Source organism: Pipistrellus hanaki (genome assembly GCF_964339955.1).
Source record: "Pipistrellus hanaki genome assembly, chromosome: 4".
Lineage (NCBI taxonomy): Eukaryota > Metazoa > Chordata > Mammalia > Chiroptera > Vespertilionidae > Pipistrellus > Pipistrellus hanaki.
The window spans coordinates 952,444-965,745 of record NC_140506.1 but is presented as its reverse complement, the minus strand read 5'-3'; the positions used below and the strand labels follow the sequence as shown (position 1 = coordinate 965,745).

General features: G+C 62.6%; 1 protein-coding gene across 1 annotated transcript; it reads right to left on the bottom strand.

The window, feature by feature from the left end:
• Nucleotides 1-1,056: 1,056 nt before the first annotated feature.
• ESM1 (endothelial cell specific molecule 1) lies at nt 1,057-7,199 on the bottom strand. The gene is made up of 3 exons (XM_084880527.1): nt 6,877-7,199; nt 2,870-3,019; nt 1,057-1,537 (listed from the first exon to the last, which is right to left on the bottom strand). The coding sequence occupies exons 1-3, from the start codon at nt 7,190-7,192 to the stop codon at nt 1,437-1,439; spliced, it is 567 nt and encodes a 188-aa protein (XP_084736653.1). The 5' UTR covers nt 7,193-7,199; the 3' UTR covers nt 1,057-1,436.
• Nucleotides 7,200-13,302: the final 6,103 nt, after the last annotated feature.

Below are 13,302 nucleotides of genomic sequence, written 5' to 3'. Positions count from 1 at the left end.
ATTTCCCAACGAACTCTAGCAAACAGTGCGTGAGCCCAGGCCCTCCGGGCGCCCAGAGTGCCGTGAACAGCCACATCCTCCATGCGCGGCACGAGCGGAACTGTTCGCAGCAGCCGGCCTTCCCGCGGGACACAGGCTCTTCCCAGGCTCCCTGAAAGCCATCTCCCCCTTACGTCTAAAACCTGTCAAAGCCACCGCACTTTCTTCTTTTTTCTTCTTTTAACGAATTTTATTTTGTATATTATTTAACTTAATTACATAACTGAATACAAGTACAATTAACATACATAGGTTTAGGATCAAACAATTACCTTCAGTAAGTAGATAACTCATCCAGCGGCAGCTAGAGAGTGGAAGCATACCAGAACCTACGTACTTGGTTCCCAGACTTCCTCTTGTTCTGGGCCTGTGTAAATTATTTTTTTTTATTAAGGTATCATATGTGTACATATCTTACCATTGCCCTGACCACTCCCACACATGCCCTCCACTGCACTTACTTTTAAATAAGTCTCTGTTGCTCGTTTTTTTTGACGTTTGATAAATTCAATGACTGATGTTCTAGGTTTCTATTATGCTTTCTCACTATACTATTACTATAACTATTAATAAACAATTATTAATAAACAAGCCTTGGCCTTGGGAAATCTTACAGAGTCACACCTTTATCCTAACCCCTTTAAACACACTGGGTTCATTTTCCCACGCGGGTGATGCACACAGGCGTGGAGGTGCCGCGCCCTAACCATCGTGCACACAAATACATAAATATTTACCCTCACACCTCCCCCCGGTGGGCGGCACCACCCAGCCCCCTCGGCCTGGGCTGCGGCCTGACGGCCTTTCCTGCCAGCGCCTGCACCAGAGCCGGTGCCGGGAGCCAGCTGAGCAGCCGGGGACACGCCGATCCAGGCTGCAACGCCCACGCCCACGCACTGCCCCCACTCCAGGGACGGTTCTGCTCCGGTTTCTCCAAAAGTGAAAAGCTCAGTTACATCCTGTGGTACAATGACAAGGAAGCCCCACCATCACCCCCACCCCCACCCCACCCCCATATTCTCTCGCTCCGAGCGCCCCATCCGCCCCGTCCAGGTCCGTGTGCACCCCAGAGTTCACGGGCAGCCGGGCTAGGGAACCGTGGACTCGCTGTGACCTCGGCCCCGGCGTTCGCGGCGGTCCTGCCCGCGTGGCCTGATGGCGTTGCAGTCCTTCAGCTCTACTCTACACGTGTGTGGCACAGCTACATGCATTTGGGTGCGTGACGAAGTCGAAGTGTGCGGTCGGATGGGCGTCAGTGGCCTGCGGTGGTCTCTGGCCGCCCGGAGCCGTGTCGGTCTCCGGACAGGCATGCCCCTACGCTACAAGCTGGCGGTTCCTGCGTGTTGGCTGGGGGTCGGGGCTCGGCCACAGTCTTCGCCCGGAGCATCCGCCGGGGTTCAGCGTGGCTCCAACCACTCGGTGCCGGGAGGGCGGGCGGCGTGCTGGCTCCGGAGCTCCCGCGTCACCGCGTTGCTGTCGCCAGACCCCGCGTCAGGCTCTGAAACGGGAGAAACGACCGGGACCAGCCGTGAGGCCTCCGGGGTCTTGTAAATGATGTGTGCTCACCGCCCGCTGTAATTCACACCTCCCCCCGAGGGGGCAGCCTGAGGGGCTTCTCTTCCCACCTGTCACCCCTGGACGCCTCCCCCACGTGCATTGCTGGCAGCGTTGTTTCTCCTTTTTCCTGGGTGCCCTCCCTCCACCACCAGGCTCTCGGAGCCGAGGCCAGGGCTGTGTTCTGCTGGTGGCCACACCAGGGCCTGGCACACAGTCGGTGCTTAATAAATGTGCACGTGACGAGCAAGTGCTGTGAGGACAGCGTGCTAAGCGAGGTGCTCGCCGCCCAGCCTGAAGGAGGAGGGGCTCCAGGCAGACGGGAGGGCGGACATATGTAAGACAGGCTGGCTCTCCGCGGGGAATGTGTGTCCCGGGAGGGAGGGGAAGCCAGGAAGTTCACTTGCCAAGAGTGTTGTGCCCAGCAGGTAGGAGGCTGAGGCGCTGACCTGGTGGAATGGGGGCCAGCCCTCGGAGGCCCGTGCGATGACCTGGGAGCCCTCAGTCTGCAGAGGGGACTGGAGCCCGGGCAGGACCGGGGCCCAAACCCTCCCAGGAGCCACAGCGTGTGAACCGGGAAAGCCCACGTGGACACGCACAGCTGCCTGAGGGCTCCAGGGCCCCGGCCACAGGGGGTCAGGGACCCTTCTCTGCCCTGAGCTCCTGAGGCGCCCGAGCCTTCATGGCCGGCCCCGCGGCTAATTAGAGCAAGGAAACTCGAGTTACAGAACCTCGCAGGCCTTCGCTGGTTTTCTTTTTATCACAGGTGTGTGTTGGGCTGTGTTTTGGCGGCAAACCGCGGCTCTCGAGCCACAGGAGGCTCTTTGGCCACCTGAGTGTGGCTCTTCCACAAAACACCACAGCCTGGGCGAGTCTATTTGGAAGAAGTGGCATTAGAAGAAGTTTGAGTTTAAAAAATGTGGCTCTCCAAAGAAATGTCAATCGTTGTGCTGTTGACTCTGTTTGGCTCTGTTGGCTAAGGAGTTTGCCCACCACTGGTCTAAGTTATTGATAAATTTTTTTTAAAAATCATCATCAGCAGCAACCCAACTGAACACCACCACTTCCCCACCCCCCCTCACCCCCCGCCCCAAACCCGGACCCCAGGAACCCGCCGTCAGGCCTGCGCGGAGAATGAGCTGCCCCGCCTGTGTCTGCCCCCCCACCGTGTGTCTCCCCCCGTGCGCCCCCCCGTGTCCCCCGCCCGCGTGTCCCCCCCCCGTGTCCCCCGCCGTGTCCCCCCCCATGTCCCCCCCGTGTCCCCCGCCCCGCTCACCTGCGTGGGGAGCGCCCCTGTCGGCGGCCCCGGGGGCTGCGTGCTGGAGGAAGGGGAGCTGCAGGCACCGCCCGGTGACCCGGTCGCACACGCCCAGTGGACAGCGGCACGTCTCCCTGCAGTCCATGCCGAAGGTGCCGAAGGGGCAGTCTGCGGGCAGAGGGCGGGTCAGGGGCTCCGCACCCCGTCCAGCCTGGAGCGCAGCCTGGGAGCCGAGCCCCGCGGGAACCGGGCTGTCAGGTGACACCCCATTCTCCACAAGCAGACATTAAGTCACAAACGGGGGCGCTAACGAACAAAATAAACAGCCCAGCACAGCAGACCCGGTCACAGAAACGCAGACGCAGACGCAGACGCAGAGCAGACTGACACTGTGGGGAGGGCGCTGGGCGGGGGCAGAGCGGAGGGAGACCCACAGACAGCCGCTGGCAGAGGAATGGGCCGGGGGCCGGGTGCGGGGCCAGGGGTGAGGGGAGGGGGTTAGACATGGGGTAGTGAGCACACACCGTTTGTGCAGACGATGGGTTACAGAACTGTACTCCCGAAACTCTGTGCTATTGTTAACCAAATAGAATTGTATACTATTGTTAACAAAACAGAACTGTACCCCGAAAACTATATACTTTTGTTCACCAGATAGAGGCCCAGGGCATAGAATTCATGCGGGGGTGGGGGGAGGGCTCTCAGCCCAGCCTGCTCCCTCTCCAGTCCGGGACCCCTCAGGGGAAGTCTGAAACCCTATGACAATCCTGTACTGCTGGCTCCTAATTGCTCACCTGCCTGCCTGGCTGGTCACTCCTAACTTCCTCCCCTGCCAGCCTGGTCACCCCAACTTCCCCCCCTGCTGGTCTGGTCACCCCCAACTGACCCCCCTGCTGGCCTGGTTGCCCCTCACAACCCCCCCCCCCCCAGCCTGGTTGCCCCACACAGCCTGTTTGTTCAGTCATTCAGTCATCCCTCACTAACCCCTGCTGGTCTGGTTGTAGGCAGCCATCTTGTGAGGGTGTGCCAGTCAATTTGCATATTACCTCTTTATTGTATAGGCTGCCACCCCAGTAAACATGCCCATAAACAAACGTGAAACCACAGACTGCATGGAGCTGAGCCAGGGACTCCGCTCAGAGCCAGTGCCGTGGGCCGGCCCGGTCCTGCCCCCCTCGGAGCCGTGGGCAGGTTGGCCTGTTACCCTGTGACAGCTCCGTGGGGCAGCTGAGCCCCTTGGAAAAGGGGGCTCTGAACCCTGTGTGCACAGACGGTTCGTTTTCAACGCCCAGGGAGGGCCTCTGAGCAGCCGGGGCCGAGGGCCGTCCGCTCGGGAGGACTCAGCCGTCACACCGCCCCGTCCACAGGCCGGACGGACCTCACCCCCGGCCAGGCGGCCCCAGGACAGCCCTGCGAGCTGAGGGCGGCTCCCGGCCTCACACCTGCTGAGCCGGAGAGCGCTCAGAGCCAGCTGCACGCTCAGCCGGAAGCTACCGGCCGCGGAGAGGGGCGCGTTCCCGGGGGGAGGCGTGTGGCTCGGACGGCCCTCACAGCCAGGCGTGACAGACAGAGCCCGCCTCCGGGCGTGAGGAGGCCTGGCCGGCGCACAGCCACACACAGAGGCCGGCCGAGGCGCCCGCGGTGACGGCTGCTCCCCAGCCCGGGCGGTCCTCAGGGGCATCTGTGGGAGATGCAGGGGGCAGACGGCGTCTGCTTCTGTCCCGGCACAGCCGCCGGGACGCGGGGTGAACGGGCCTCCCCCGGGCAGTGGCTCAGGCCGCCGGGCACCGGGTCTCAGCACGCTGTGTCCCCGGTGACCCAGCCACTGTGGCCGCGGTGTGTTTAAGAGACATTAGGATGGCACGGGGGGCAGCGGCGGGCACCTGCCTCTGTCCCGGCCGGAACCCTACTGCAGGCCTGGCCGCGGGGAGCCCTCCTGGGGCCGCTGAGACCCTCCCGGGGAAGCACCTGTAACTGAAACCAGAGCCACAGCCCGTTCCCACCTGGGTGTCCGGGCAGAGGGACTGGGTGCTCAGCAGACAGTGTCGGCTGCTGACGGTTACCTGGCCACCCAGCGCCGAGCACACAGATGTCCAGGCACGTTCATCCCCAGGAGGTGAAGGGGGACAGGGGGAGGCACCTGCAGCACAAGGCACGGGCTCCGCTCTGGACTTGGGGGCTCCCGGCTCCCGGCTCCCGGCAGAGGGAAAGACACCAGCCACACAGGTGATGCCAAAGAGCCGTCCTAAATGTCTCTTAAACGCACCGCGGCCACAGCGGCTGGGTCACGCGGGGACACAGAGCCTGCTGAGACCCGGTGCCCGACGGCCTGAGCCACTGCCCCGTGGGAGGGCTCGTTCACCCCGTGTCCCCGGGAGGCTGCTGCCGGGACAGAAGCAGAGGCTGTCTTCCTGCCTCTACCCCCTCCCCCCCCTCTTTCCCCCTCCCCAGCTCCCTACGGCGGGGACTGTGTCCTGGCTGAGAAGCCCCATGATCCTCGGGGAACCCAGACCCCGTGCGGCTGAGAGAAACGTGTGCGGACATTCCCCGAAGAAAAACGTGTCCACCGGTCTGCCTTTCACTAAACTGTGCCCCAATAAACCCGGACAGCCCGAACTGTCCTAACCGGCAGCGTGTGCTGAGGGTGAAAAGGTGACTCGTTTGTCTACAAGAGGAGGACTGGCGCCTGAGCTCTGGCTGCGTCACAGAAGCACACAGATGTACGGAATACACCAGGCCAGCGCCTCCCGCGCCTCCCCGGCCCTCAGGCACTAAAGCTCCCTGTGCTGTCCCGCTGACGGCCGGCCAGGGCATCGGGCGTCTCAGTGACAGCAGCTCTGGCCGGTGACAGCCCGGGACCCGCAGGTCCTTCCTCCCGGACTCAGCGTCTCAGGCGTGTTAACCGTCATCGGGGTGTTTAGGAGAATTCTCCAGATGCTCAGCCCGACCCTCAGCTCCATCGTACCCTAGCCCACTTCCTGTTCGTCCGTGCGACCCCCAGCCTCATCCCTCAGAAGCCCCCGCCCCTTTCTCGGGGTTATCTCTGCTTCTGTCACACGGCCTGCTCTCCTAGACAACCGAACCCTAACCAGGAGGACCGTCTGCTCCCCGCCTCCGGGCCCCCATCCCCGAGGAGAGCTGAGCTGTCGGGAGGAAGCCCCGGCTCACAGAGCCATCGGGCTCCTCGGAAACACTGATCCTGAGAAATGCCCTCGGACCGGGACCTCTCAGAATCACAGGATCCCTGACCAGGCCAGGCAGCCCTCCCGGAGGTCACCGGCTCGGCTCAGCTCCCCTGGGCGCCAGCCGCCGGCACTGCTGGCAGGAGAGCGGGCACCCAGCGCCCAGCGCCCAGCGGGGTTCTCTGCGGCTCCCAAGAGTCCCGGCAAAGGAGGCAGCACCGTCTTTACTGCAGCTTTAAAGATCTCCCGCAGACAGACTGAGAGGCTGCGTCTGGCTCCCTGCACGCGGGCCAGGCCCCGGGCAGAGCGAGCCTCCCTCTCCCGGGTCACCCCTGCCTGGCCCGTCCCTCGCCCACCTGTCCCCGCTGGTCCACGGGCGGAGAGGCCCCGTCCCAGCCGGCTCCCACCGTGCGCCCGGCAGGGAGGACCGGCCCCCTCACCTCTGCAGACCCCGTACTCGTCCCCGAAGGCGTCAGGGCCCTCACCTCTGCAGACCCCGTACTGGTCCCGAAGGCGTCAGGCCCCTCACCTCTGCAGACCCCGTACTGGTCCCCGAGGCGTCAGGCCCCCTCACCTCTGCAGACCCCGTACTGGCCCCCGAAGGCGTCAGGCCCCTCACCTCTGCAGACCCCGTACTGGCCCCCGAAGGCGTCAGGCCCCTCACCTCTGCAGACCCCGTACTGGCCCCCGAAGGCGTCAGGCCCCTCACCTCTGCAGACCCCGTACTGGTCCCCGAAGGCGTCAGGCCCCCTCACCTCTGCAGACCCCGTACTGGTCCCCGAGGCGTCAGGCCCCTCACCTCTGCAGACCCCGTACTGGTCCCCGAGGCGTCAGGCCCCTCACCTCTGCAGACCCCGTACTGGTCCCCGAAGGCGTCCTCCGTGCTGAGGAGCTGGCAGCGCAGCCCCGGGCCGCACTTGGCGCCGTCCATGCCCACCACGGTGCGGTAGCAGGTGTGCCCGCGCTCCGCCGCGCAGACCCGGCAGCAGCCGCAGTCGTCCGGCACCGTCCGGGGGCAGCGCCGGCCGCTGGCGCACGGGGCCTCGCAGCGCTGTGGGCAGTCCACCGCGTACCGGCCGCCCCGGCTCCAGGCGGGGGCCGCGGGGGCCGGCGGCGCGGGGGCCAGCAGCCAGGCCAGCAGCAGCAGCCAGGCCCGCATGCTTCCCTGGGCTGGCTCCCCCTGCTCCTCCCCCTGCTCCTCCTCCTCCTCCTCCTCCTCCTCCTCCTCCTCCTCCTCCTCCTTGGGGGCTCCGGCTGGCACCAGGGGAGCTGAGCCCAGCCGGTGCCCACGCGCGGGGTGGATGGCACCGGCCGCCCGGCCCCCGGCAGGTCCCTCAGGCAGCGCCGCTCGCTCTGTCCTGCCAGGCTCCGCCGCGGTCTGCAAGCCCAGGATGCAGCCCGGCCGTCACGCTGCCATCCAGGAATTGAAAAGCCCACGCTGATGTCATCTATTATGTTTAGACGGTTGTTTTGCATGAGGAGCGAAACCCGCGCACTTCCGTCTCCGGGGCTCAAGGACGGCCGAGGAGCCCGGCGGCTCCTCGCACAGGACGGCCGCCGCCCCCCCGGGGGAGGCACGCGCGGCGGCTCCCACGGGGGGCAGGCCGGGAGGAGCAGGCGACGCTGTGCCTCTCACTCGGCGGGAACGTCCTGCAGGGGAAGTTCTTAAAGACCCCCTTCCCGCCTGCCCCTCCGGTGCCTCTGGGGCAGCTCACGCCGCACACACGTCTGGGTTTGTCAGGGAGGCGCGGGGCTTCTGGAAAGCCGTGGCATTGCAGCCGGACTGTCCCTGAGAGTCAGTGCGGGAGCGGGAGGGGAGGAAAAGACCCCGCCGGCCCCGGCCCCGGCCCCGTCCCCGCTGCTCACTCTGGAAAAGCTTATCAGCTCGTCCATCACCGCCGCCTGGCCGGGGCTCAGCCCATCGAGCCCTCCCCTCACCGCCTGGCACCCCCCGAGCCGCAGGAAAACCACCGAGCGGGGCAGCCGGCCCAGGGAAACAGCAAGCCGGCGGCGGGAGCCCGGCCCAGCCGAGAGGCAGGCGAGTGGAGGGAAAACATGGCCCCTCGGGAAGCAGGGTCCCCATGCCCGCCCGCCCGGCCACAGCGTCTGGTCGGGGAGAGCAGCCTCTTAGCATCCTGCTCAGCCACGTCTGTGGGGCAGAAGAGGTTAAAGAGGAGAGGGGAGCCCTGGCTGGTGTGGCTCAGTGGATAGAGCGTCAGTCTGCAGACTGACGGGTCCTGGGTCCGATTCCTGGTCAGGGCACAGGCCTGGGTTGCAGGCTCCATCCCCAGTAGGGGGCGTGCAGGCAGCCCATCCATGATTCTCTCTCATCATTGATGCTTCTATCTCTCTCTCCCTCAGCCTTCTTCTCTGAAATCAATGAGTGTACATATTTTTTAAAAGAATTTTTTTTCTTCCTTAATGACCTATACAGTAAAGGAAGGGCTGGAGACACAGAGTAATATCGATGTGAGACCTACGGGTTGGTTGCCTCCTGCACATGCCCTGACCTGGGCCAGGAGCAAGCCTACAACCGATGGGCGTGCCCTTGACCAGAACCCAACCCCAACCCTTCAGTCCATGGGCCAGTGCTCTACCCACTGAGCCACCGGCCAGGGCCTGCCTGCTTTTATTTGTGTGGACTGGTCATCAACGGTTTGCTAAGCGCAAGGTGACCAGACATCCCGCTTTTGGAGGGACAGTCCCGATTTTTAACAATTTGTCCCGCATCCCTCGGCGTTTTAAAAAAGTCTCAATTTTTTCAAAATTGTTAAAAATCGGACTGTCCCGCCAAAAGCGGGACGTCTGGTCACCTTAGCTAAGTGGGACCAGGGGGTGTTGACCGATCCTTCGTCTGCTACTAGAATTTACAGGGTGAAGTCAAAGGCTTCCCTCTGCGGATGCCCGAGACCATCCCAGCCCATCTGACCAGAGGTGTTTAGGGTGAGATGTGTATGAGCTACAGAGCCCGAGTTTAATATCCACAGCCAGCTCACACACACACACACACACACACACACACACACACACGTGCGCACACCTATGCACACACACATGTGCTCACCCCCAGCTTACAGTTCTGACGCTGGGCCATGAGCTGTGCACACACCACCCCTCCAGGCGGCACGCCGGGCCTGCCTCCTGAGTAAATATATTTAGAAAGTACTCACTGACTAAAGCCCCAAACAATGCCCCAGGCCCCAGGCGGGAGAGGCCCCGGCGTGCCTTGGCTTTCTGGATCCAAAGGACCTCAGCACGGGGAACAGAACTGTCGGCCTTCCCGGGCCCGGTCTCCAGGAGGGGTCAGCAGTTTCCACACCTGGATCGTCTGAGCACGGGCCCAGGTTGCTCCTTAAGCATCCACGCCTTCCTGTTAGCGACGTGTCTGAGCCAGGCCGGGCAGCCTCCAGGACTGTGGTAATCCACTGACGACCTGCCTGAGGGCATCGGCCTCGGGCAGGGACGGGGGCGTGTGGGCTGATGTCAGCGCTCACCGGGCCTGTGCTCTTAGGGCGTCAGCGTGTACTCAACAAGACTCACAAAGATGTGGATCATGCCCTATTTTTTGGGCTGTGATCACCAAGATCGTGTGTTTATATGCTGGGTTCCTGATAAGGAAATCTAACCAAACGATTGTCTCATTCATTTGGTTAGATTGAGCTCCCCGGTGAGCTACCCGGGAGAGAGCTCACAGCGATTTGCTCACCATCACGCCCATGTGTTACTCTGACCTCTCTGGTTGACCTGTAAGAGCCTCCGTCTGTCAGAGATGACTCTGGGGAAAGTGTTCTTCAACGCAAATGGCAAACATTTCGCCTCTCTCTCTGGCCATTGCCTGCAGTGTTCCTGCCGTACGGAAGCCACAGTTTTACATCCTCTACTGCCGTGGTCGGCAAACTGCGGCTCGAGAGCCACATGGGGCTCTTTGGCCCCTTGAGTTTTCAGCAAAGGCCAGCTTAGGAGTACCCCAATTACGTTAATAACAATGTGCCTACCTGTATAGTTTAAGTTTCAAAAATGTGGCTCTCCAAAGAAATTTCCATCACTGTCCTATTGATATTTGGCTCTGCCGACCACTGGTCTAATGTATTGGAAGGTTTATACCTTCCTCTCTCAAACAGTATTTCCCATTTACGGCTTCATTCAGGGTGCAGAGTACCTCTGTGTCAGAAAACTTCCTCAAAGGCGGCCGCCAGGGACGGGACGAGGGCTAGAAGACAGCCGCTTGCCCCCGAGCCCACGGAGCAGTGCGCAGACCAGCTGTGGGGAGCCGGCGTCCCCGGGGTGTGTTTGCCAATCGATTCGGTTCTGGTTTTGTTCCCCGAGGGCTGATACAGTTACACAGGACAGCACAGCGAATAGAAACGATCCATTAAAAACAGGCAGGCGGTCTGGCCAGTTTGGCTTGGTGGTTGAGTGTCGACCTAGGAACCAGGAGGTCAGGGTTCGATTCCCGGTCAGGCCACAGGCCTGGGTTGCGGGCTCCATTCCTAGTGTGAGGTGTACAGGAGGCAGCCGATCCATGATTCTCTCATCATAGATGCTTCTATCTCTCTCTTCCTCTCCCTTCATCTCTGAAATCAATAAAAATGTATTTAAAATAAATAAAAATAAAAGAATAAAAACAGGCGGGCAACACACATGCCCTATTCCATGGCCAGATTGAACCAACGTTAACCTGCCCGTCATGCAGAAGTGACCCGTGTAGAGCTGTGAGACTTCTAAGCTCTGACTCCCAGCCCTCGTCCTGCCCCAGACGGTCATGGGCGGGTCACGGGCAGACACGGGCGGACAGGGCTTGGGCGGGCGTGGCTGTTGGGCAGTGCGGCAGGAGTCTGAGCTGGAGAGAGAGCAGCCCCGGGAGAGAGCCACCTGGCCCCTGGGCTCCCGGCTGCTGCTCCCCTCGGCCTCGGGCACCCAGGAGGGCCCGGGAGGAGGGTGGGAGCCAGGCCGCGGGCAGCGTCTCCGAGAGCAGCTGACGAGGACACTCCGCACCTCCCGGCCGGAGCACGGCCGGCACGGAGCCAGCCGCCCGCCCGCCCGCCCGCCCGCCCAGCCCCGCAGGACGCCGAGGAGCGTCCAAAGCAAACACGCAGCAGCCCCGGCAGGACACCGAGACCGCCGCTCGCACGCTCCTCGGCCTGCCCGCCGCCCAGGGCCTCGGGAAATAACAGATGATGCCATTGCCGGCCCCGCCCACGGCCCAGACCAGGGAGCTCTGTGCTGTGAACCAACAGGGTTCTCGAGAACTCTGGTCGGCACACTGCGGCTCAGGAGCTACATGCAGCTCTTTGGCCCCTTGAGTGTGGCTCTTCCATAAAGCACCACGGCCTGGGCGAGTCTGTTTTGAAGAAGTGGCGTTAGAAGGAGTTTAAGTTTAAAAAGTGCGGCTCTCCAAAGAAATTTCCATCGTTGTCCTGTTGGTATTTGGCTCTGCGGACTGATGAGTTTGTCAACCATGGCTCTAGACCTTTCCAGGCCAACCACAAGGGAGACAGGAGATGTCCTTCCCAGTGAGCTGCATCCCGCCCTGTCTGCCTGCAGTGCACACGGCTCCGTCTTCCCCCGGGCACCACCTCCCCCGGGCACCACCTCCCCCGGGCACCTCTTGGGGCTGGCACGGGGGTTGGAGCACAGGAGCCTGGAGCCTCACACAGCCCCCCCCACTCCCCTCCCCTCTGGCTGCCATCTGCCGGCGAGCTCCACCCACAGAGCAAGGCGACAGCCACGCCTGCCCAGAGCCAGCGCTGAGGTGTCAGCGAGGTGAGAAACGGCCTGTGGTTGTCAGCCCTTGTCTCTCAAAACTAAGCGCTGAGCGGCTTTCAGCCAGGCAGCCCCGAACCCCCAGAAACGCAGGTTTCCTCACGCCCTGCACTCCCCCCACCCCGCCCAGGCCTCCGCCGGCCGCAGCGCCTCCCTGCGTGCCCGGCACCGGCACCGCGGGCGCTGAGGGCCCACGGCAGCTTCCTGCCGGCTCCGAGCTCGGAGAGCGCCCCGCCCGGACAGGTGCCGGCCCTCCGCGGGGACCTCGGCTGCAGCTGACAAGTGGCTCGTTAAGCTGTGGCTTTTCTCACTCGGTCCCTCCGCTCGCCCACAGGCGCTGGCACAGGAAGTCGTGCTGAGGTGCTGTAAGTGCAGGGACGCTCTGGGTGGCCTCGGCCCTGAGACGTGAAGACGGGACGTTAGCAGACGCCGTGCTTGGTCGTGTCTGTGTTGACCAGCGTGGAGGTTACTCCGGGTCAGGCCCATGGCCAACCAGCCACGCTGTGCAGCCCCAGGCCGGCCGCCGGGCCTCTGGAGCCAGCTCCTCCCTCCGCGGCGTCAACACCACCCTGTCCGTCCTGCCTCTCAGACTCAGACGTCACCACGGGTAAACGACCGTGTGAGAAGAATTCTGGAGATAATGGAGGCACTTATTAAATCTTCATGCACGACACATACCTGTCACATTGACGACCCGCTGCCTCATGCTGGGAACAATGATTGGGAAGGAATCTGTTGCCATCTGGCAAGTATTACATGTCAGTTCTCCTGGATTTCGATTCTCCATCACAAAAACGAAGAAGGAGAAAACAGGGTGCTTATGTATTTTTAAAAAATCTGTATTTTTTATTGATTTCAGAGAGGAAAGGAAAGAGAGAGCGAGAAAGAAAGAGAAACAACAACAATGAGAGAGAATCACTGACCGCTCCTCCTGCACGCCCCACACCGGGGACCGAGCCCGCGCCCGGCCTGGGCCCTGCCCGGGGATTGAACCCTGACCCCCTGGGCCGCGGAGTCACACGGCAGGCAGGATGCTCTGTGCTCAGAAAGGTCTGTCCCTTGAGGTGGTGGTCAGCGTTTCTGAAGCCATTCCGGTCCGATGCCAGCGGGCGGCTGGTGTTCTCGCCGCGGTGGCACCACAGCCCGGCACCCGGAGAAGCAGGATCACAGACGCCGGCCGCTGCTCCGCGGCGAGGGCGAGGGCCGCCTGGTGAGCCTGCCCGCCGGCCGGGGAGAACGCGGCCCAAGCTGGTCCTCGGTCTGACAAACACCATCCTGGAGGCCCTGGGTGACAGCTGGTCATCTCCCACTCAGAGTGAGGGAGGCCGCGGGCCTTCAGGGCACATTGCCAAGGTTCCTCTGGTCTCCCCATGGTGTCTTCCAAAGGCAGCTCAGCTCCACCACATTCGGCCAAACCCAGGGAGCTGGCTGCAGGGCCTGTGGGTTTCTCCGGATGGCGTCCGGCCGGAGCGAGGCCTGCATGGAGCCCGCGACCTGTGAGGGTCC